Genomic DNA, 21,827 nt, shown 5'->3' with positions numbered 1-21,827 from the left:
GGTAGTAGTAAACAAAAATCCCGTGGATAAATTTTCAATTTTAGACCGTTTTTTTCTGTTAATATCCTAACAAGGCATATCTTCCCCAGCAACCTTGATCAACAGCATGGGGCCTCTGTTTATTTTGATAACAGCTCCGCTCACATCTGCTCTTAGAGAACAACCATCTTCTCTCCAAGCCATGTTTAAAAGATGGCAGCAAAAGTAGTACAAACACAAGACTGAGCAGCATAGTCAGAGTAAGGAAGAGAGACCGCAGTTTAAAACAAAATTTCTTTTATTGTCTTTAATCAAAGAGTATAGTACAGAGGAACTACACAAAGGCTTCATTCATATAAAAAACGAGCCCTTTATTTACACAGGTGTTCAGAGTTACCATTTGGTAGCTAATCTCAACATTTTTCTTTTTCTTTTTTTATTTTGTTAGTGATTCCCACCTAGTTAGAAGCAAGAGTTGGTCAGTAATACTTAGAAAAAGCATATTTAATGTGCTTCTTGGTAGGAAAGAAAAAAGAACACCTTCTAAAAACCAACATGAAACTTTTCATTGTAACAAATCCACCAAAATACTTACAACCAAATACTGACAAAAGGAACTGTATTTTCTGAATAAGTTTAATGTTCTGATCATTCTCAGCCTTTCTTATTCCCCTACCTGATAAAAAATACCCTGGATGAGCGTAAACTTGATGCATGAAGAAAAATGTAAAAATGCATTTAAAAGTAATTGTGCTTTTTATTTTTTTTTAAAAATTTACAATCAGACACTGTCCTGCTGTGTTTTGGAAAGCACGGTTCCCTTAAAAGAAGACGACAAGCTTAGCTTATTATTATTATCATTATTATTATTACTTTGTCATTATATTAATAATATTAATTTTATGTTTACTATTTAAATCATAGTGCTTCCCCTATCTTTCTCTGTGGTACATGGTATATAGAAAAAAAGTTTTCCAATGACCAAAAGTATTCCATTATAACTAATAATAATAATGATAATTGAACATATAAACTTTTGTGTGTAAAATATGGCTGGCTCTAAAACAAACTATCAATGTACAACCTGTTCCCCTGCCCCTTCCCCGAGTCATCCTAGAGACATTTAGATGATGGAAGACTCTCATCACAGAAGCTCTCTAAGGAAAAAAAACAGAAACAACACAGAACCCTTGAATTGTTGTCTTTGGTGTGAAGGACATTAATCATGAATAGCTAGAGCTGCTCTGCTGAAGAATCTGTGGTTGCATAAGGCTTGTCACTTAGACCATAAAAGGAGCCCCAGTTAGGCCAAGGGTCAACTGACGCTTTGGTAAAATTACCAGCCCCTCGCACCCTCCCACCAATTATTCCAGGAAGACCCTCCCAAACCCTCCCCCAACCTCTCCACCATGCCTGGGTTTTATGCTCGCTTTCGTCTTCCTTCTAGGTTCCGGAAGCTGGAGGGTCTCAACTTCATTTCTGCAAACTCAATGGAATATTCATGGCCCTTCCAATGGAACCAGTTAATACCCTGCAAAAACACAAGTGTGGCATGACACCATGTTGGTAAAGTAGTAATATTTAGCATCCTGTTTTCAAAACAATCACTATCACGGGCTTTACAAAGGCTTTTTGCCACTATAGCACCCTGACAGTTCAAGCAGTGTCACATGAGCTCTTTCATGACTGCTGCTCTTTTACTGTTTCTTCTTAAGTGTTAGTCCACATCAGGCTCTTTCTTTTGGGAAGGGGCAGAGGGAGGGCAGTAGAATCCATTCTTGAATGGATAAAAGCTCTCCCCCATATAAACGTTCATGTGAACTCCCACAGAAAGGTGATACAAAAAGAAGAAGGTATGGAGTTTTTTGGATCGAATTGCAATTTTCATTTTGTGAATGTTAGTTAGTAATATCCCCCCCTGTGAGTCATTCAGTTTTAATTATGAGTTTTTTTCTGGATGCCTCTGAGGTCTTGCATAGTGGCCAATGAAAGAGTTTGGATTACAGAATGGAGGAAGGATGTGATGGGCTGATTTGCCAACAGTCGGATGCCTCCTGGAATACTTATCTTGGATTGCTTGCAAATGGCAAACTCACCTGACTGTGACTGTTGTCACCATATCTGCCCATCAGATTGACCCGGTGGCAGTTCTTGTACCAGAAAGCACCCTTGTATGACAAAGCACAATTAGTGATGGCAAAGTCATTGTCCTTGTCATAGGTAGAGAAGGACCGTCCATTGTGATATGTCATGGAGTCACCTATGCAGGAAAAAGAGGGAACAGTGTCAAGTTATGGGAAAACTTACCTTGTAGCTGCTTATTTTCACCCTGAATGAAGTAATTAAAGTTGGAGTAGTTTTACTACACTTGTAACTCCTACAAAGTGATGCAGATGGAACCCTTGCATTGCAACAGTTTGTATCGGTATTATTTGATATCCATAAGGCTATGTCTGTCAGTTCTCTTACATGTTCATGTGGACTGGGCCGGAACCACATGTTTTATTCTGATATGATTGCAAGAGCTAGTTGAAGTCTTTAACAATATTGTAAAGCATGTTATAGCAAGGATTGGTAATATATTCTTAACAGATGGTAGCATGACAGGTTGTTTTAAACCTTATAAATGACAGCCAAACATTACCGAAATGAGATATATGTCTGTTTAATATGTTCATTTACATTCTGTCCTCAGCATGCTATAAAAATGGGTATATAAATGAATGAAGAATTTAAAATAGAATCATAAAAGAAAGTGACACACTCAACTTTTCATATCCCTAACACAATTCTTCCCTTTGATGACAATGATCTCTATCATTGACATATAGAATGTGTTGTTCTGAGAGAACTGGAATGAAATTGTCACCCAGTGACTATCTGAGGAAATATAAAGCTCATTTTGATTTGGATAAAAAAATCAATGTTTCAGCCCACCTGCCGTGCCAGTGTATCCATCCACTTTTAGCCGATATCGGGTCTTGGAGTCTCCAACGCTAAACTTGTCATAGATAGCAAAAGCTGTCTCGCCCTTGTCTCGCAGATCCACACGCAGTTCATACTGGCCCTGAGAGGTGATTTTGTGGAGATTCTCCAGGCCTGAAGTAAGGAAGTGAGGAATAAAGAACAACTATATTGTCTCTGTTGAAAACTTATGTCATCACGTTCTGTCATAAAAGCTAAAAGTAATACTAATACTCTATAAATACATCAAAAGCATAAACAGCAGAAAGGGAAAAGAGCTATTTAAGTGAAAAGAGTATGTGGGCACAGAAACAAATGTACGTACACCGCCCATGAACAAATTTAGGCTAGAAACTGGAAGCAGGCTTCCACCTAGCAGAGGAATACGGTTCTGGAACAGCCTTACAATAGGAGTAGAGAGGGCAAAATTCTAGTTTTAAGATGAAACGTGATAAATTTATGAATGCAATTATATGATATAAATGCCTCCAGTAGCAGGGAACTGGACTTAATGACCCTGGAGGTCCTTTCTAGACTTCTCTTCCCTTATTTTATTCCATATTGCATCATCGCTGCTATAAGCCTCTTTGCAGTGGAGAACAAAATATTGTTGTTTAGCCAATGGAATCATGAGCATACACCCTTAACTGTGAATCAGGCATACTCCTTTTTTTCAGAAACCTCTTGACCCTTGCTTACCGATCCAGAACTCGTCCTTGGGATCACCAAAGCCAGCACTGTATGTCCTCCAATTCCTGTAGAAATCCTCTTTTCCATTACGGCGCCTCAGGAACACCTAAAATCCCAACATGCAAGTAGTTTTACTTCTGACAGATTTTAACACATGCTGTAATACAATGGGGCTTAGCTCTGCTTGGTGCCCTGAGCACAAGACATCAAGGAAACATGTATATACTGGTCCATCCCACTATATACTCACAATCCATCCACCTCCATCAGAGCCCATGTCACAGTACACCTCCAGTGGCTGAGACTTCTCTCCATTCAGATAAATGGTGTAGAGTCCAGAGGCAGTTTCTCCATTCAATAGAGCTTGAGAGCAGTCTTTAGGGAAAGGATAGAGAAGTCCACCTGCAAGTAAAGGAAGAAAGCTGAGAAGAGCTCTTGAGGAAATATTTATTATACGTAAGCAAATTAAGATAACTTGCCCAAGGTCTTGCAGCGAGCCAAGGGCACAAACAGCCGTAAGAGGTTCCTATCCTAATCACTAGAAAATCCATGATACAAAAGCTATATACAAAACTACTGATAATTTGTGTTTCATGAATAATTTAGGGACACGCTTTTTAAAGGCAGGATTCTACAGTTTTTGAAAGTGCAACTAATGCATTTATCTACCTACCTATCTGTTATATAAACACAACGTTTAAGTGACTTCAGTTGTATCCGAAACATCTGCAGGGCAAAAGCGCACCTATAATCATTTGCTACGTTGGAGTAGGTGTGAAAGTGAAGGCAAAAGCTAGTCAAGACAAAAAACCCCCAGTACTTCTCCAATAACAAATGGAATGCAAGATATATTATAAAACATGGTATATCAAAAACGTTAAAAACCTGCATTTCCTTTGGACTATAACTTACTATAATCGGCACATGTATAGGCAATAGAATTTCTTTTAAAAAACCCATAAAAAACCATGAATCCCACATATGTTAATTACTGGGTATCTTCTCTGGATCTATGAAGTGATGGAAAATACTAATGATCATAGCATATTCCATGGAAATATCTGCAACAAGTTTAATTGAGTGTTTGATGTTCTAGATAGGTGAGTTTCCATTTTTTGTAAGCAACAAGGCCATCTGTAGGTCATGTTTCCTACCCTGTGCCCCATCCACAAAGAATGATAACTCATCGCCGTTTCACCTTTAAGATGTAAACATGCAATTGAGAAGAAGAAACTTTTGCAGAGCAGTACTTACGTGCTCACTTCCCACTGAAGCCAGTAGAATTCATACACGTGCTTAAAATTAAGCTGAAATTATGGAGACTCATGTTTTACCTTTAGAATTCAATCCTTGGTTGTAACCAAGCTGGCAAGCATCACTTAAACACACAAGGATCCAATTCTGATCTCAATTGTTGGTGGACCTCTATTAACTTTAGTGGAGTTACTCTTACTTTGCCACAGAGGTGACTGTGAGCAGAACCAGGACTATGTGCCTTTTATAAGCCCTTGACCTAATTTCAGTACATGTGTACCCAGAATTTGAATATCTGAATATTTGCAAATCTGCATTCGGAAGACCAAAAAGAGAAAAGAATGACAAGCAGAATTTCATAGCAGTTTAAATCCTAAGCAACGCCATTTTATTTTCATTGCCCCAAGAAAAAATGTCATTCAGAGAACTAACTACCAACTGTGGCAATTTCGATGTGACCTCCTGCAGACCCAATTCATTATACCCTTTCCGACTAGAATCAGAAAGAGCACCCAAGAGTAGCAAGGAGAAACTTGATTTCAGCGGGAAGGAGGGAGGAAACTTAGTTCAGGAATTACACTGTGAGGCCTTTGGGACAAAAAATATTTGGTTCGTTTACATTTTAAAAGTTGGCTTGTTTTACCATGTTTTATTTGAAAAAAAAAATGTACATGTTGAGTGGAAATATTAACAAAAAATGTCCTGTTAATGCTTATACAAGAAAACTGATTTTTTTTTCATCAGAATTGTCATTCATGCTCCATATACATGAAGGGTGGCAGGGCTTATTAGCTGAATTTCATCCTTCCTGTTAAGGGCTAGAAAAAGGATTGTTGCCTAGCATGGAACACAACTTTCTCTGGCCCTCTGTTCTATGATTGGATAGCATGGCTTTTAGCATGCGGTGGGCATGTCTACACAAGACGTTTGCTGCAGAGCTGACTAATTAGCTCCACAGTGAAGTCTCAGCATCTATACATGTGGTTCTATTAAGCCACAGTAAACTAATAAATGCCTCTGTGGGATAGTACTTGTAAACACAAGTACTATCCTGTGGCAGGGTTATTTAGTGTGCTGCAACACACGTATAGACTCTGACGGGACTGGCTGGGGCATGAGGGTGTTTCCATGGAGGGGGCTATCTGCTGATTAGACCTTCACTGGAGCTCCCTTGTGCCCCAGCCAGGCGCTCTGCAGCATGTTGAGCCAGTCCGGAGCAACCCTGGGCTGGCAGGCTGACCCCCTGGGCCCCCTGCCAGCCAGGGCTTCTCCAACCTAGCTCAACATGCTGCAGTCCTGGGTGCACATGTAAATGTGGTGCCCAGGAGCAATAACTCTTGTGCAAACTGCACCAGAGTTTATTCAGGTTCATTAATTTCACGTGTAGACATGCTCTGTAAGTAGAATTCAGAGGGAATTGTGTTTGCTTCCTCCAGATCTTAACTTGATGAACGTTTTCAGAACTTTCCAGTGAAAAAGACACAAAGACAACATTTGTAACCAAGTCTCTCCCACACATCAAGGACCTTACTTGTCGTGAAAACAGTCTGGATGATGTTGCTCTTCAGGGATCTATGCAGTGCCCTCAGTTTCACTGTGTACTGAGTGGATGGGCTCAGCTCAGTCAAATCATAGGAAGTTGTCTCAGGTACCAGGATGACTTCCTATAGAGAGAATAAATGAGAAAGAGAAATCTCCAGTTAGAAATCTTATAGGCTGAAACTATTGCATATTTAAGGTGTTAATTTTTTAAATTTATTTCATTGATGCTTTATAAAATCATTGAAGTGATTTATTACAAAATGTTTACTCCCAAAAGCTTTTTCCCCTGTTAACTTCTATTAGAAGTGTGAGAGAAGTTGTCCAGAAATGAATGTTTAATATCATCATGTTTAACTTGTGTAGCTTAACAACAAATCATGGTAAAAGTCTTTTAGAGTATGTCTTTAGACAGCATTGATTGAAATTTTGAACTGTGATCAGCAATTTTGGTTACCCACTCTGAAATAACTCGAAGGGACCAGGTTTTCAAACAAATTGCTGAGCAGTCACCCCTTCAGAATTAGGCCTCCTCAACGAATCTCAAGAGGGCACTCAAAATCACTAATCGGTTTGAAATATGAAGGCCTAACACTTCTATGCCATAGACTTTGAATGGAAGAAAGTAGAGAGTTGTGTGTTATTTTTTGTTTTGCAGAGTGCTGGTATTCATAGCACAGTTTAGACTGCAGCTAAATCACCATTATAATCTGCAATTCAGGAAGACTCTTAAACTTGTATTTAAATCCATCTCTGTTTGGGCTAGCACTTGAAACACACACTTATGTCCCATTCCCTGGCACATTTTGAGCACATCTACTGCCAACATCCCAATGGCAGACTTCCTGGTTTATATCCAAGTTCTGTACCTTGACTTTGCCATCAGCAGACTCGTAGATTAGGAGATAGCCAGTGAGAGAAGCACGAGGAGGCCTCCATGTCAATACTGCCGTTTCTGATTGAATATCAATAGCGCGTAGATCTCTTGGAGCATCCATCCCTGAAAGAGACAAGAATCAGGCAATTAGCCGTGTTAGTCTGAAGAGTTGAACCTTACAGACTTAACTAATTCACTGATGCATAAACTGTCATAAGCAGCAACTCACTTCAGTGGATATTAAATAAATAAATAGCATCTGATGAAGGAAACTGTTGCTTATGAATGTTTCTGCCTCTCTGAATTAGTTAGTTTATAAGGTGCAACTTCACCCTGCCTCCTGAAAGAACTGTGACAGAGTTACAGCCACATCCAAGGCATGTCTACATGTGCATTTATGCCAGCTTAAATTTACTGCACAGTATATTACTGCGCAGTAAGCAGGAATAGACTGGCATGTAAAGTATACACATACCTTTTTGTCCCACCATATGCCAGAGATTTGTTGCTTGGGAGCAAGCTCGATTAATTGCACGTGAGCTAATGTGAACAGTGCTGCTCCATGTTCAGTTGTATAAATGGTGAAATGAGTGTCAGAGCACAAAAAGTGGCAGTGGTGCGATTTTGAACTAAAACACCTCCGATGTGTTAATTCAAAAGTGCACTCCTGCCATTTTCTCAGCACTGTAAGATGTCTACATGTGTGTCACTGTGCAGGAACTAATTGGGCGTTAATGATGCAGGTATCAAATTTACACTCAAGTTGGCATAAGTCACCATATTTACTGCGCAGTACAGGCGTGCACCCATACTGTGCAGTAATTTCACTTACTGTGTAGTAAATGCACACATGTAGACATGCCTCCAAAAAAGCACATCATAGAAGCCATCCTGCAGGCACAGAAATGTGTATTAGTCAGGTATAAAAACCAAAACTTTTCCAACAAAATGTTTCAAACAAAAAATAATCAAATTCTGTGTCTAGTTTAAGAAAAAAAAAGAAAGAAATGTATTTTGTTTCTGCTTAAAATGGTAGTTCCATTTGGCATTTTGATTTAAAAGTTTTAATTGGAATGTCAATTTAAAGCAAAAATATTCCTTAATAGTTCACATAGGAAAACTGAAATTTTGTCTTCAGAATGGACATTTTCCTATAAAAAGAAACTTGGTTCCAACAAAACCATATTTTTAGCAGGAAATGAGTTATTGAAATCCTGGCCCATTTCCTACCCCCCAACCTCCTTAAGGGTTAAAAAAAAAAGACTATTTAGGAAGAATGTTAGGCCTCATTAGAGAAGGATGACTATATTGTTAAAATATGACTAGGACTCATGAGCTATGGATTCAGGTCTAAACTCTGCAATAAACTTTCATGAGTAAGCAAACTAATTTTTTTGTACCTCAGTATCTCTTAACTGAAATGAAAATATTTCCTTACCTTACAGGGATTTGTGTATGGATAATTTAATTCATTAGCATAATGAGGCATAATTTAGAAACTACTGTGGTAGAATCCACAAATATAGATCCTAATGGTCTGAAGAAACTGGGTGGTAGGATCTTACTCTAATGCCCTACTTACTAGATTGTGGGAAATCAGTTGTAGAACTGTGATCTGAGAGGCTAGTCAACTGAACAATTTACACTACTTCTGGGCTGATCTGTGAGACAACAGACTGCAAATACTATTCTACTTTAGATTTTTGAGTTAAAAAGTAGAGCAAGTACAGTGCTTGATTGCTGATAGCCTAAGAAACATAGCCTTATATAGCACTACATGAGGCTATAAAGCTGGGGGAAAAGACAATGTGGTACCTGTAGTAAATTTGGTGGATATAGTTGCACTCTGCTGACCATCCTCTACAGCATGGAGCCTCAGTACATACTCAGTTGCAGGTCGAAGGCCATTAAGGTCATATTCCACAGTGTTCCCAGACACCATCTGCTTCACTTCTGGCTCTAAACAGCAAAACACACCGAAATGGGAAGAGATAACTTGTACTGTTTATGGGCAGCTCAAAGTCAATGCAACCCTTCAGCATGATGTGAACTTCACAAAATAGACTTAACACCTGTGATCAGTTTAATTTATCACTGTCTGTGGAATGTGGGAATGAGGCTGAAAGAAGCAGAAGTATTGAGCTCATTGGAATCGGTGCATCAACCTGCACCAAGACTAAACTTGGGTTGCTGCGGTCTCCATGATCATTTCTGTACAAAAAGTATTTGCACATCCTTAGGCACATGATGAAGATACTAAGAGGGCCTGTTTCTTTCCAAAGTGACCACAGATATAATTTCTTGACTGCTCATCATCTGGAACAGGCACTGACAACTAAAGTGGGAATATTTTAAAATAAGTCAAAGTGTTACATCTAGGGAGAAAGAATCACCAACACACCTACAGGAGGTGACTTTCTAAGCAGCACAGCAGCAGAAAGGGATCTCAGAGTTATAGTTGACTCCAAAGTGAACATGAGTCGTCAATGTGACGAAGTGATAAGTAAAGGAAATGATCAGTAAAGATAACCGCACCTTATCATGCATTGGAAGGTGCATCACAAACAGGTCTAAGTAGGTGATGCTTCCCCTCTATGTGACATTGGTAAGATTGCAGTTGGAGTAGTGCGTCCAGTGCTGGGTACCGCACTTCAAGAGGGATGTGGATAACCTTGAGAGAGTTCAGAGGAGGGCTACTTCAGAGTAGGGCTACTCGTATGGTTAAGGGTCTACAGGTTAGATCCTATGAGGAGAAACTGAGGGACCTGAATCTCTTCAGCCTCTGCAATAGGAGGCTGAGAGGGGATCTTGTAGCTGTCTACAAATTTGCTGGGGGGGAGGGCAGCAAGAAATAGGGGATACTCTGTTAGCAGGGTGCAGCTTGGGGTTACTAGGAACAACGGTGATAACGTGACGGAGAGCAGATTTAGTTTAGACATTAGGAAAAATTTCTTTACAGTGAGGGTTGCCAAAATCTGGAATGGCCTTCCAAGGAAGGTAGTGCTCTTCCCTATCTTGGAGGTCTTTAAGAGGAGACTAGACAAGCACCTAGCTGGGGTCATCTGACACCAGCGCTCTTTCCTGCCCAGGGCAGGCGGTCGGACTCGATCTGCTAAGGTCCCCTCCGACCCTAAAAATCTGTGAAATCTATGAAGTCTAATGTGCATTTACAATTCAAAATAAAACTCTCCCCTGTCTTCCGTTAGCATGGGTGCTGAGTACATGGGGATCCGGAGGCCCTAGCCCCCTTGGGAAGAAGGCTGTCACTTGGAATGCATAAAACTTTCCACATGTCCCTCATCTTACCCTCCCCCCTGCCACCCTGGGCAAAAATAAAAGTTGATGCCTGAGCCTGCTGGGTTTCTGTTACTGAATCCATTCTGGATCTTCTCTCAGTGGCTGTGGACTTATCAACTCAGAGAACCACCTCTGATTGCACTTACCCGTCTCGGAAATATAGGAGATGACATAATTGTCCACAGCAGCAATTGCTGGCTGCCAGGTTGCTAAGGCCTCAGAATCTGTGATATTCACCACCACTAGGCCAGATGGGCTGTCCAGAGCTGAAGGGGAAGATAATATTGAGGGGATTAAAGAAATACATTAAAAGCCTCTTTGTTACATGCAATATAGTGGGCTGAGCCCATAATCGAAACCGTGCACAAACTGCTGCTTGATCTAGTTGATCGGATCCCCTTTGGAACGCTTGGGCTCTATAGGAAAGACGTCACCTTATGAAAAACGTCAACAAATGCCACTGGTGCAAAGCAAGGTCATTGCAAGAGAGAATTAAACCAATCCCAAGAGGCATACTCTGATAACTAGTTATATTCATGTTCTCAATCCAAAAGCTCTCAGATACAGTCTTGACATCATCAGTCTTGAGGCTTTTATCAGAGCTGACATATTACTGTCAGCACTCTCCATTTCAAGCAGTTTCTTGGAGGAAACTCAGACTCCTAAGTCTGGGATAAGAAATGATGTCTGTCCACAGCCATGGTGACCTATTGATTCACTCAGCATTTTTTTAGTTGCATACCCTGCTTTTCTTTTCTTGTTTCCTCTTTTTTTTTCTTGTTTTTTCCCCTTGTAGAGACCCTGCCTTTCCCTTCATTTCATGCCTCTCTTTTGAGAACCTGCATTGGTTGCTCTATTAGAGCAGAAAGGGGACATCAAGTACATCTTCCTCTCTCATGTTGAGTACATTGAACCCTCAGCTGTGGTTCTGAGCTCCTAGTGGTCTAGGAAACAGGTGAACCAGTATACTACAGTATAGGTTCTCGAGCACCACCAGGCATGCAAGATTCTGTAGTTTCTGTGATCTTAGGTATCCTTTCATCTCTAATTTCTGAGCCATCTGTATGACTACCTGAAAAAGATGAAGTTGAGTCTTCTTTCTCTTTGGTATTACCTGTTTTCAGAGGTCCAGAGACAGGTTCACTTTCTTCAAATCCTTTGACAGAGGTGATGTTGACAACATATTCTACACCAGGGACCAGTTTCACCAACTTGGTCCTAGTCTTGGTTCCATCTACTGTCACAATATTAGGAGTACCTAAGATCAAATGAAATGGTGAAGGAATGGTGAGATGACATCCCAACTAGTGTTTAGGCTTGCCCTTCCATGTTCCAAACAAATATGATCTTTTCCAGCATGAAAATGGGTTTTTCCTATGAAGTTGAATTTTCCTCTAGGTTAAAAGCACTAACATAATGGTACTGCCTGGGTGTAGACCAGGGAAAATTTAGCATCTGAGGGTAAATGAAGATAATATAAATATAAATCAAATATGAATCAAAGAGACTGGGTTATTAATATGTATCCCTAGTAGTCAAATAAATGTAAAGAAAAATAAAATCTTACCCTGTAACATGGTATATTTTCATGTGTAAATTAGGCAGCTGTCATGTGCAGATAGAGATATTTGCATGTGCAGTTAAATATAGGTGAAAATCAAAGCCTTGTTGTAACTATAGACTTATTTTGTTTCTGGAAGGAGATGGAGAAAGGCCAGCTACCTACATCAAGCTTATTGTTGGCCCATCTATATGGTGATTCCTTTGGGAGATACCACAGCTACCAGCCATGAAATCTTACCTGGATAGACAGCAATTCGGGAAGTTTATTTCCCCCAAATTCTGGTGAATGTCTAATGAGACACATAAGGACATGTATAATTTAATGTTCCTAAGCATTCCTATTGAATTTAGTGGGACTCTTTAATGTGTGAAGTTATACACATGCTTAAATGGTATTCTGTCAGGGCATAAATCTTGGCCTGTCTTCCTTATGGTCAAGTGGCACTTCCAGCATGTTCCTGTTGCCTCTAGAACAGTTCTGCATGCTTTTTGCTAATCCTGAAACATTCCTTAGTTGTGCTAAAGTGCACCGCTCATCTAGGAAGTTGCTTTAAAATGACAGGTTCTTGTCTGTGAATTAAGTGCTAAGACTGAGTGGCGTTGTGTTGAGTGAAATGAAGTATCATTGGCAGAAATTCAACTGAGTTTCAACTAAATCGGGGTGATTTTGTTAAACTAATCTTAATCTTTAAAAGGAAGATCTTCCAAGATACTCAGCACACAGGGTGATGAGCTCTTGTGAGCACTGGTTTAGGAACCTAAACAGAAAAGGAGATCTTTGGTGAATCTGGTCTCAGATATGGGTTATGAGCATAAGGGAGTCCAGCTTTGAGATCTTTTCCAGATTTGACCCACGGTGTGCAGAACTTGTCATATGTACTGTAAGCCTATTCACCAAACTCACTTCAGTGCACTCCTAAGTTTCTGGCCAGCAGCTGGCTAGCACAATACAATGAACCTCTGTGACCCGAGGCCAGACAGCTACAGACTGGGGGTGTCTACATGAGATGCTTAACTGTGCATTTAGCATAGTTTGCTGCAAAGTAAGCATGTGTGTCTACATGTACACATGCTTACTACATAGAGCTGGTGCTGGGAGCTCCCTGGGGGACACAGGATCCTGTTCCCTGCCCACCTCTGCAGGGGATTGAGACACGGGGCTTTGAAAAAGCTGCAGGGGTGGGGTATGTCCCAATCCCCTACCGCAATCTGCCAGTGGGGCAGCTAGCAGCAAGTTAGCTGCTATATGCCTCACTGGCATTTCTGGGTAGGGGGCTGAGACCTGCTCCTCCCCTGCAGCTCTTTTCAAGTCCCCTACCCTTGATTGGGGAACCAGGGCCAGGAGATCCCTGCTGCTGGGCAGGGGAACATTGGACCCACCCCAGCAGCAGGCAGCTTCTGGGGGCCAGGAGACAGCTGTTTCCTGGCCCAGTGCTCCCTGCCAGCCCCTTAGCTAGCACCCAGGGGGAGCCTTGACCTCTCCCAAGTGGCAGCAGGGGCCCATTGCAGGACTGCAGGAAACGTGGTGCAAAGAACAGCAAATCTCTTCCCTAATCCCTACATGTGTAGGCACCTGCCCAAAAGCATTTACTCCAGAATAGTTTACACCAGAGTAAACTTAGGACAAATCAAATGCGTGTGTAGATGTGCCCACTGAGTAATCGACATCAGAATAATGCAATCACTTCATCTTGCTCACTTCTCTCTCACCAGTGTTTTCCATATTCTTGCATTCTCACCTCCAGTTTTGGGGGCATAGAGAATCCGGAAACTTTCTACTCGGGTTCTTGGAAGCATCCAGGTGACTGTAGCTGAGTTTTCAGTGATGTCAGTGAAATTGATTCCTTTGGGAGATCCCATGGCTACCAGCAGAGTAGGGAGAGCAGAGAAACACACCATAGAGAACACAGAAAAAGTTAGATCATGTATTTATCCATCCTTCTCACTGGAATAACATTGATCTCAAGCTTCTATCCCAGGTGAAAAAAGCTATAAATATTCAATCCACACAATGCTAGATCAAAAGATTCCATGCACTTATGATTTTTTATCACACACTTAAAACAATCTTCCTTTTGGTTTTGATTTTTTTTCAATAAAATTACAGCAGTGTTTAGCTTGGTAAAACAGCTGTTAACTATATATACGTAGGATCCTATAATACAGGGAAATACTGGAGACTTCGGTGGCTATGAAAAATTTACATTTATGGGACTATTTTTATTTATTTTTTAATTATAGAAACTCTGCTCTAGTCATAATCCAGATTCATTCAGATTATTTTAGGTTTTCATTTAATCTCCTGAGTCTCACTCATGCATCCTGAAATATATTTGTCCATAGTTGTCCTTAGGTTGGAAAAAGTCTGCTTTCAAGCTGCCAATGCTGTAATAGGGTGGATGACCACTAAGGTCTTGAAACTGGGGTCTGAGTGCATAAAAAGCCCTGTCCTGTGAGATGCTGGACATCCTAATGCCTGCTGACTGCAAAGGGAGCTGAGGTAGTAATTTTCAGGATCAAATCCTAAATGATATGCAGAATCCATAAAAATAAAACTAAAGCCTAACCCAAATAAAAGTTGGTGAAGGCGCAGTGTAAAGAGGGAACCCTTTGCACCAAAGAAAGGACTTCCAGCCTGCAGAGAGAAGGCAGCACAGTCCTACCTCTATCTCTTTGCAGTAGCAGGCAACAGGTTAGAGGTATCCAGTGGGACCATAGCTGTAAATGGACCTGCCCGGTGATATTCATAATGGACTATAGTATCATCACTGGCATGGCTATACTAATCTTATTAATATGTACTGCTAACTCTGCACCCTGATTACCAAAAAAATAAATAAAATAAAAAAGAAGGGATTCCCTCACTTTAGCCCCAAAGTAGGGCCCCTTACTTAAAGCCTCTTTAACTTGGTCTTTGCATATAAGATTAGGATTTTACCATAGGGAGAAAGACAGGAAAAATACTTTCCCTGGCTCTGAAGTGATGGAATATTTAGAGTCAGAGAACAAATGGTTTAGAGGGAGGTAGACAGGGAAGGAATTTATTTAATTTTCACTCCTACATCTAAAACTGTTTCTCTTGCTCTCTCCAAAGTGAGGGGTCTCACCAGGCAGAATTTAAAGTGATACAAATGAGCCATGTGCCTTGTGAAGGAATGGCAGCTCATGTCTGAGCAGCAAGCTCTTTGGGCAGAAGCTGTCTTGTTCTGTACAACAGTGAGCACATTGTTGGCACTTAATAAATAAGAATAACAACATAGGGTGGATTCATTGGTATGCTCCAGTAGCTTTGTGCCTCTCTGGAAATGCCAACCAGTTAAGCTGGATTTGTGTCTGATTTGCATTACCAGAGAACCAGCAGCCAGAGCATGCACAAAATATAGATCCATCTTTATTTTTGCATAGGTGGAGCCCGTGAGCTCATGGATTTATGAGGAGAGGTGGGATTGTGATGTTGTAATATTTTTGGGGGCACTGGTTTTAAGCAGTCTCTCTCTCTCACACACACACACACACACTTCTTGCCTTCCCAACACTGGCTCCTGATTTTGTATACACGATGCCTGGAATCAGACAGTGTTTAAATCTTGCTGCATGCACTACTTGAATAATTAGAGTAACTCATGGGTGTTTTTGAGATTCAGTCTGAAGGCGTATAACAGCATTTTGCCCCCAACTGAAAAATATTTCATCAAGCTGGAATTTAAGCTACTGTGATTTGAATGCGGAGGGGCCCCCAGCAGCACTGCGGGGAGAGACCTGGCGCTGGATAGTTTATATTCAGGCATTTCAGTCCTAATCTGCTTTTTGACTGTAACCAAAACATCTCTGATGAGTGTTAACAAAAAAAAATAGCCCACACAAGAGAAGTCCATTAGCAGAGGAGGGACAAATACCAAACACGAGCCACATTTAAATGATTGGTGGAGACATGCCAGTGTGTAGGGTGAAGAGAAAAAAGAAAGCTCTGAGTAAGACAGCTTGGAAAGATTGCAGGAAAGGAGTTGAGGAGGGTTGTATGTTCCAGGTATTCCAGGAGTTCCAGCGCCAGGAACGCTAAATCGGCTGAAGCAAAAGGAAAGGAAAGGAAAACAATCTAAGCTGCCCTGAGAACTGTAAATTATCTCCGCAGTTTTCTGTAGATATTGGTTCTAGAGGTGTGTTCAAAAGTAAGCACCCCCCCCGCTCAAAAAAAAAAAAAAAGAAAGCAAAAAGCAAAATAGGTTAATAAAGTTGCATCACATTCAGCTGCGGTTGCCAAGTTAGCCATGAAGTGACAATCTGAGGAAAATTAAACAATAATAAGAAATGCAACGGGGGATAAAGGAGAGTTTGGTGGCTTGAGCTTGTACTCACTTAGGATATCATGAAATAGGACTCATTATAATCCATCTTTAGCTACCTACTTTGGTGCTGCCAAATGCTTTTTTACCATCAAAGCCCAAATGTTCTTGAAGACTAATAACTAGTAAATCAAAAAGCTATTTAGCTTTCCTGTTGGCATTGACTGTCATTGTCAGGAATGGTATAACCTGCCGCCTGAGTTATTTAGTTGCATTTTTATGGGCCCGTATCTATTATCAATTATCCATGGGCTATTTATGGGTGTTTGTCTTTTGCACTATTGGCTTCAGTAGCTGACATGCCCCTAAATCTTTCTGAAAGGGCTGAATAAGAATGTAGTCATGAGGAAAATGATAACTGCCAGTGATTTACCATAAATATCCTGTGAGTCAGTGAAAATGGGGACACACTGCTAACAAGTACAGTTGACTTTAAACATTTCCCTGTTGTGAGTCAAACCTTTGGTCAGAAGAAAGGTTGTCTGTGATGGATAGACACTCTGCTTAGTGCAAATGTCTCAGAGACTACGTATATTCATTTGCTGTTTATTTAAGAGAGTGATTGTAATCAGTTGGGAGCTCATCAGAAATGTTCATTTTCCAGCTAAGAATTAGCACCATAATTGGTTAGGTGAATCATGGTGCCATACATCTCAGGAGATGCCTTTCAGTACTGATTTTATCATCAAAGCCTTTTAAGACATTGAATAAAGATAATCAGTACAAGTTTTGCAAATAAGTAACTTTTTTGTTTGCTTGTAGGACTGAACAAACAAACAAAAAAATCAAGCTGATTTGAAATTAATTTTTAATGTTTTCAGTAAACAGAATTTTTAAAAACTATTTGGGGTCAAACAGCATCATTCATTCACCCAAATAAAGAATTTGAATTCATTTTCAAGCATTTAATATTTTTCTTAAACAACAGTGACCTAGATTTCAAAATGTTTGGTTTCAAAATTGTTTGGAACTGGAAAAAACCCCCTAAATGCTTCATTGAAAAATGTCAAACTGAATGCTTCAGCTTTTGGGGGAGGTGCTCTGCTGTTTTTTGAACAACACAGGTTGGCAACTCTAGCACGAACTTGCAACATGTTTTATTTGACCACTGTTGGAAAAAAAAATTGCTACTCCCCTTCACGCCTCGGCATTTTTTTCAGGTGCGGACAGAAGTGTAGCCCTACTGGGAATCCTTTGCAGGAAGTGTACTGAGTTACAGTGGTCCCCAGGAACAAACAGAAGTTCACTGTTGGTTCCAGGGAGGAGGGGGATCTAGCTGCTGGCTGGGACCCTGCAGCGGGTTTCCCCTAGCAATGGCCATTGCTCCCTGCAAGGCTTCAAAGTTTTCAGAAAGGGAAAGGGAGCAGAGGGATCTCATTCTAGGGGTTCCCCAGCCAGCTGTGCAGGGTGAGGTGGGTGAATTGCCCCCCCCCCCAACCTCGGAGGGGCTGAGGCGGGGGCTCCAATACCCCGGCCCCACCCTCTAGCAGGGGCTGCGCGTCCCCTAGATTGAACTCCTCCTGCTCCCTTTCCTCCCCTCCCACTCTGAAAACAGCTTGAGGCTGGCAGGCAGTGCAGACAGAAGTTATAAAAGACTATTTTGAAACATCTTCATCTGACCCCTCGTAGCAATGAGGGGTCAGATTTTCACCCAATCAGTCATTTTTTAAGCAATCGACAGCTGTCCACTTGTGTTTGGTCACAGCTATAAACTGCTTTCTGTGGCCAGATCAGGCAACAATTGTCACTTTTGTCTGCGCCCTTAATGGCCCCCTCCTCCTCTCAACTGTAGTGGAAGGGTGGGGGGGTAGAGTGCTCTGAAAGTGGGATTTAGTTTTGGTAGAGATTTTTAGTGGTACGTAAGGGAGTTAGACACTCAAGAATAATGCAGTGGATTTACTGGAACCACAACATTACTGTGTATGTTGCCCTCTCTGGTGCCATTGAAGTTGGAAGAGCTTCACCCAGGTAAATCTGGTATAAGGCAGTGTGGAATTGGGCCATGGTTTCTTCTTTTAAAAGATAAATAACATTTGTAAACCCTTGCACTTGCTTTTTCCACTGAGGATGCTATTAGGTGGTAAATTCAGCTGAGTAGTCACTGATACCAGAGTGTTCTGCACACTGGTAATACCTATGTCCCATGTATCCTCCATGTGAAAACTACAAAGCATTTCACATATATTAAAAGCTTAATTCTGCCAGAGACTAGGGACTTCTGTGTCATGTTGAGCATCTTCAGCTGAAGGTTGACAGTGCTTAGTATCTTGCAGATCAAGACCTAATTGATTAGTCTCTCAACACCCTTGGGCCTTTGGTGAGCTTTATTAGCCTTTTTTTATATGTTGGCAAGCTGACGTAGGATAGAGATATGCGACTGTAGACTGTCCTAAAGTCAACAGGGAGGTTAATGGGAATGACCAGCAAGAGAGAAAACACTTTCTGCTCCTGAAATCTGTGCTGATCCCTGGACTCTGTTGTCTTACCTTCAGGTAACAAGTATGAAATAAAGCACTCAGTCTTTTATGACATAATGAAGACAGTCAGGCAGAAGAAGGTGAGAAAGTTCCATCAGATTAGGCACATGGCAAAGAACCACAAAATGTGCGTTAGGAATGTGGGCAAGAGACAGTTTGTGAAATTCAGCAGACAACTTGGATAAGAGATGGAGAGAAATTAGAGAGAGTTATGCGCATGATGTTTTCCCCCTCCATTGCAGGAACAATACCTGTGATAGCTATTGCATTTATGGGTTGGGAACGTCGTCCACTGATAATTCCATAGAGTTCAATTTCATACTCAGTACCCTCTTTCAGCCCTGTTATATCTTGGGTGCGTTCATGACCTGGTACTATACGTTCCCATGGATCAGACTGCTTTTTGGTATCCCTGATTTTAATAAAAAAGCTGTCGAAAACCCCATCATCTGCAGTCCAGGAAAGACGGAAGCCATCTGGGGTAATATCTGAAACCAGAATGTTGTCGACCTCAGGTTCTGCTTCTAAAAAAGGAGAAAATAGCAGTAGGGAAAAGAAATGATTGATCATATATACATATTTTTTTACCAGTTCATAGTGACCTGCCTTAGGTCAGGTTACAGCGTGCTACAAGAATCCAGCCACAGTTCAAAGAAATGGAAACAGTTAGCTTGGTATTAAAAGGAGGGGGGGAAAAAGCCCAAGAAGGGTTGATTCTTTAGAGTGATACATGTATAGTACAAGATGTATGATAATGTGTATGTGGGCATGTGCAAACTTTCAATATCCAACAATGGAACCATTATCTGGACATATAGGATATGCCCCTGTTGTGCATTAATAAACATGCTGATATTTAGTTGTTCTCTATCTTCCACTAGAGTTATACATCCCTTGTGAGACCTTTATTAAAAAAAAAAGACCCATCATTAATAATTTACAGCAGTGTCTACAATACTGCTTGCTTCTCCAATTTGATAGGGAAGAAAAGCCTTATAGAGAAGCCACTGAAGAGATTCCTTCTGTTATGCCAAACACTTTTTGCACATGGTGCTAGCCTTCCTGATGTTTCTGATCAAAGCTGAATTAGAATATCCACTTCTCCTTTGAAATAAATGAAGAATATTGAAGACCCATATCCTCTAAGCTGTACCCTTATGTCCAAAAAAAAGTATTTCTAGAATCTTTAGTGTCATCTTTGGAGATAGAAAAGGAAGGGAAATATTGCTGGTCTATATTTCATTGACTGTTTTTAACCATGTTACATCAAACCATTTGACTTCTGTGAGTCATGCTACTTAACCCAAATATAGGTCTGCACTAATTATTTTCTTTATCTCCCTCATAATATGCTCCCGGGTTCACTAGCTGCAGCAGTCTTGTCTTAAATTTTACTATCATCATCAGCAAACATTCTAGTACCTCCAATGTACTTGCCTTTTCCACAGTGAGAGGTGCACATTTATATTCATGCCAACATTCAGGTGAATAACAAGCTTTGGTGATATATGGAGTCAGAAAACTCATTGGATGGAATTTGATGGAGGGTACAGGTTGAACTAGAGAGGCAGTCAGGTAACAGTACTTTTCAAGAAAGCCTAGATGCAGCTGAAGAAGCTCAGCTATGATGAGTATGAGAGAATGGGCAATCATATGCTGAGAGGAACACCAACTCTGCTAGTTGTAACGATCATTCTTGATTTTTTTTCTTAGTCAATCTGCATACAGAATGAAAGGAAGGAGCTTATGGGCAGGAAGTTCATAATAACTTTCTTCCTGAATGGTCCTCACAGTTGGAGAATTTTGAGATGCCAGAGGCTGTTCATGTGATGAACTTCTGAGTCCAGTCTCTTTTTATTAAAGACTCCTGTAAAGGATTCTTGCATGGAGCAAACATGAGCAATTCTCCCCTCCACCCTCCTCTCATTTTTTTTTCCATTGAATCCCATACAGACAGGAAATAAAGAAAGCACCAAGAAACAGGGGATGAAATCATGCTAGTGAACCTATTGATCATGGTGAAGTATGTGTTGCCATGATGAAGAAGAGGATGCAAAAGCCATGGTTGTTTTGCAAATGCATTGCACAGAACATCTTCCAAGTGAGAATATAAGTGTGAAAGGAAGGATTGAAAAGAATAATTTGTTCACGTTAAAATACCTGTAATGGCCACAATGCTTAGGGGCTTTGTTTGGCGCCCCTTGGCAAAACCATAAAGCATAACCTCATAGCCAATGCCAGTAATAAGGCCTTTAAGCTTCAGATGCCGCTGGGTTCCTGTAAGGAGGAACTCTTGTGGGTCCAGCAGCTTGCCAGAATCCACCACGATTACTAGAAAGTTGTCAAAGGCATTCTCCGATGCCATCCAGGACACTGTGAACCCATAAGGGTTAATGTCAGAGACAGTTAGATTTTCCAGTGGGGGCATGGCCTCTAAAAGAAGGGAAGGTGCAAAAAACACAAAAAAAGAAAAGAAGCGAAAAATATTGCAAGTTAAACAGCGTCATGGAAGCCACCATAAATCAGTCATAAATCTCCCGCAACCCATAGGATATAATGGAAATGCATGACCAGCACAACAAAGGAGGGATTTTCAAAGGAGCTTAAATGAGTTAGATGCCACATTCCCATTTAACATCAGTAGTATTTCAGCACCTAACTGTCTTTGGCCTCTTTGAACATCCTCAACATAAGTGATTAAACACATTTATTTAATTTCACATGCACACAGTGAATCATAAATAATACAGGCTTAGAAGTTATTTGGATAATTTAATAAAAAGCCTGATATTTCTCCTCCTGCATCTAACTTTGAACCACTATCTTTTGCTTTTTCTTCCAAGG

The 21,827-nt window shown here is 40.7% G+C and overlaps 1 protein-coding gene across 4 annotated transcripts in view; it reads right to left on the bottom strand.

Annotated features, from left to right (window-relative positions):
* Positions 1 to 255: 255 nt before the first annotated feature.
* TNC (tenascin C) overlaps positions 256 to 21,827 on the bottom strand; it is an 85,672-nt gene continuing 64,100 nt past the window's right edge. For 2 of the 4 annotated variants that reach the window (XM_006031117.3, XM_006031119.3), the window contains 13 exons: positions 21,144 to 21,416; positions 19,235 to 19,507; positions 13,903 to 14,025; positions 11,715 to 11,858; positions 10,747 to 10,866; positions 9,119 to 9,262; positions 7,296 to 7,426; positions 6,419 to 6,551; positions 3,884 to 4,035; positions 3,643 to 3,739; positions 2,917 to 3,078; positions 2,076 to 2,239; positions 256 to 1,510 (listed from right to left, as the gene is read on the bottom strand). In XM_006031117.3, coding sequence (XP_006031179.1) covers positions 1,400 to 1,510; positions 2,076 to 2,239; positions 2,917 to 3,078; positions 3,643 to 3,739; positions 3,884 to 4,035; positions 6,419 to 6,551; positions 7,296 to 7,426; positions 9,119 to 9,262; positions 10,747 to 10,866; positions 11,715 to 11,858; positions 13,903 to 14,025; positions 19,235 to 19,507; positions 21,144 to 21,416 — 2,027 coding nt within the window. In that variant the 3' untranslated portion in view covers positions 256 to 1,399. The remainder of the gene's footprint in view (positions 1,511 to 2,075; positions 2,240 to 2,916; positions 3,079 to 3,642; positions 3,740 to 3,883; positions 4,036 to 6,418; positions 6,552 to 7,295; positions 7,427 to 9,118; positions 9,263 to 10,746; positions 10,867 to 11,714; positions 11,859 to 13,902; positions 14,026 to 19,234; positions 19,508 to 21,143; positions 21,417 to 21,827) is intronic. The other 2 variants (XM_006031120.3, XM_014523405.2) reach the window with 1 other exon arrangement.

Source organism: Alligator sinensis, unplaced genomic scaffold (genome assembly GCF_000455745.1).
Source record: "Alligator sinensis unplaced genomic scaffold, ASM45574v1 scaffold323_1, whole genome shotgun sequence".
In the NCBI taxonomy this organism is placed as follows: Eukaryota; Metazoa; Chordata; order Crocodylia; family Alligatoridae; genus Alligator; species Alligator sinensis.
The sequence above is the reverse complement of the archived record's forward strand: the minus strand, read 5'-3'. Positions and strand labels throughout refer to the sequence as shown.